At 48.4% G+C, this 2,966-nt stretch overlaps 1 protein-coding gene across 1 annotated transcript; it reads right to left on the bottom strand.

Annotated features, from left to right (window-relative positions):
• Nucleotides 1–544: 544 nt before the first annotated feature.
• Nucleotides 545–2,342, bottom strand: LOC131398326 (cytochrome b-c1 complex subunit 9). Its single transcript, XM_058531750.1, has 2 exons — nucleotides 2,168–2,342; nucleotides 545–810 (listed from the first exon to the last, which is right to left on the bottom strand). The coding sequence occupies exons 1-2, from the start codon at nucleotides 2,315–2,317 to the stop codon at nucleotides 766–768; spliced, it is 195 nt and encodes a 64-aa protein (XP_058387733.1). The 5' UTR covers nucleotides 2,318–2,342; the 3' UTR covers nucleotides 545–765.
• Between the last annotated feature and the right edge of the window lie 624 nt (nucleotides 2,343–2,966).

Genomic DNA, 2,966 nt, shown 5'->3' with positions numbered 1-2,966 from the left:
TGCCTCACCCTTGGTTCACACAGCTAGAACTGGTAGAGTGAGGATATTCAAACCCACCAAGCAAGCACCATGATAAACCAAACCCATCAGAGAGCAGAACTCTAGCAAGAGGCTCAGAGTTCTGGTCCAACTTAATCATAATCAGAAGATGAGCTGTGGCCCAGAGAGGTATGGCAGCTTACCCAAAGACACTCAGCAAGTTAAAGGTAGAATGGAGACTAGACTCTGGTGCATGGGGTGGCCCAAGATCCTCAGGCCAGGGTTTTTTCCCCAGCTGAGGCCACAGTGCTTCCCCATGGCCAAGCCAGTTAGCTCCTTCTGTGTGATTTAAGAATGGAATTATCAGTTTAGAAGCCAAAGTTGAAGGTAACATCTCCAACTCTAGCTCATGTTTTGAAAACCAGAATTCTTTGCAAGTTAATGGGAAACCTAAAACAATGGAATCTGCCCTTCAGATGTTTTCAGAGGACTCTGGAGTGGTCTCAAATAACTGACAAGTGAAGATCAGGTACAGTGAACAAAGCACCCAATACAGAGGCAGGTATCAAGGAGAATTTACATTTATTTGCTGATGACTCTGACTAAACATACTTCAAACATAGCAGAAGTTAAAGAGTGTGTCAGCTGAAGTCATCTCTTGCCAACATCTAAAGGTGGTCCATAGAGAGTAACATGAGCATCATCTTCAAGCTGAGGCCCTGGCTCTGAGCCAACACTTGGCGGGTGGACCTGGTCCTTCTGGCCTGGATGGGGACCTCCGAGGAACTACTCCTTGTTCTCATACTTGTGCTTGATGTGTTTCCACAGCTTCTGCATTTTGAAGACAAGAGCCACAAACTTAGTCTCTCCTCTCACATTTTACAACTACTCCCACTGCCCTGGACTCTAAGCCAAGCTTGAGAGAAACATGTACCACGTCCTGACAGTAGTCGTAGGCAAACTGGAAGCAACACTAGGCTTAATGCACATTCCTAACACTTGTAAAATGCTTTGATCTCTCAATTACCACATGAATTAAGTGGGAAGGGATGATCTTACTTTTACAGGAAATTGAGGTAGAGACACACAGAAAATGGGTGGGTTATGACAGGTACTTAGATGCCACTCCCAAACAGTGGGAATGGCCAATGGAATCCCTTGCAGGAAATGGAACAGTGGCAGCACTTTCACAGAGGCAGAAAGTTGCCCTGCCACAGGTAGTACACCATTAGTGGACAAAGCCTGTCTGTAAAGTAAGACAGCTCTAGAGTCGGACAGCTTCAAATTAAAAACACCAGTGAATGGTGGAACAGGGCTATCTGTACAGGATCTTCCCCAGTATGAGTCACAATTTAATGATATAAAGCATGCACAGCATCTAGCACAGTGCTGGCACACAATGAGCCTAATGAGTGTTATCATTCCCTATCTTATGCTTCCACTTTCTCCAGAAGAATGCAACAAATGTTATTTTTCGAGTGGTACCGCCTACCAGGTACTCTGGCACCTTGCCTGTATCTCATATAATCCTCACTATAATTCCCGGAGGTAGTTATTATTATTATCTCTATTTCACAGATAAAAGTGAAGCTCAGAGAGGTTAAGAAACTCGCTCGACTTGATGCCACAGTTATAAGGTGACAAAGCCCAGTATTCCCATCCAGGGCTCTCTGATTTCATATCCTCGCCCTCACTCTTAACCATTATCAATACCACGCTGCCTGCATTGGAAGTCTTGGAAACCGAAAAGTGCTATCTGAAAAGGCCAACCATGGTGTTTAAGGAGATGTCCTTTTCACGATCGTCGCCCGCTCAAATCTGCCCTTGAAATCCTCAGAAGAGGCAGGGGGTCCAGGCTCCAGCCCTGACTTGCCACTGACTTCCTGGTGGTGTGGTCCTAAGAAGCCCTTTGCCCTCACTACGCTTTAGTTTTCGCTTACGCAAATAGACAAGTGGGTATGTGGAGCGGGAGACAGCTATACTTACAAGCCCCGCAAAGTGGGATCTATTGACCTTGCTTAATGTTTTAGCATTCACACTGGGCAGAGAGGTCAGACGGTAGTCTACAGACAGAAGATGCCCAGACTTTACCCTCCTCCTCGCAAAGGTAGACTGAGTTCCGCCCCGCCTCCACTCCCACTGTCACCCCTCAGGCGGGCCCAAGGTCAGGGATGACCAAGGCTCTCACCCCCTGGTTCATGTGTTCGTAGATCGCGTCCGCGCCTTGATCGAAGGCGCGCTCGAAGAACAGGGCGCCCACGGCGATGGTCAGGGCGAAGGTGGAGGTCTTGCGAAACAGCAGGGAATACAACCTCGCAGTGAGCGTCGGAGCCGCCATGTTTTTCCACTGCCGAACTCGCACCACCGCGCCTGCGCCGCGGCCGACCATGCTCTCTAAAGGCCCTCGACCTGCAGCACTTTATGGGATTTGTAGTTCTTCTGAATCTCAGTGCTAGTCGTTTTGAAGGACGGAGGAAACTGATGGCTTGCGCAGTAGAAAAGTCTCATAGATTCATATCAGGGCAGCCTATATAATTTGGTAAGATTTATTACCCAATTTTTATCTTGAATCATTTCTCGCTGATTGAATATTTTTTTTTTTTTTTTTTTTTTTTTTTTTTTTTTTGTGAGGAGATCAGCCCTGAGCTAACATCCGCCAATCCTCCTCCTTTTTTGCTGAGGAAGACGGCCCTGGGCTAACATCGGTGCCTATCTTCCTCCACTTTATATGGGACGCCGCCACAGCATGGCTTACCAAGCAGTGCGTCGGTGCGCGCCCGGGATCCGAACCAGCGAACCCCGGGCCGCCGCAGCGGAGCGCGCGCACTTAACCGCTTGCGCCACCGGGCTGGCCCCCTCGCTGATTGAATATTTTGAACTACAACACCCAGAAGCCCTCGCGCTTCGTCCCCCTGCTCCGTGCTGTCTCAGCTTTTATTCCCAAAGGTTTCTGGGAAGGGTGGACTGATACCCAAGGAAGGACTACG

The sequence above is a fragment of the Diceros bicornis genome, chromosome 35 (assembly GCF_020826845.1).
Source record: "Diceros bicornis minor isolate mBicDic1 chromosome 35, mDicBic1.mat.cur, whole genome shotgun sequence".
In the NCBI taxonomy this organism is placed as follows: Eukaryota; Metazoa; Chordata; class Mammalia; order Perissodactyla; family Rhinocerotidae; genus Diceros; species Diceros bicornis.
This window is presented reverse-complemented; position numbering and strand designations above follow the sequence as displayed.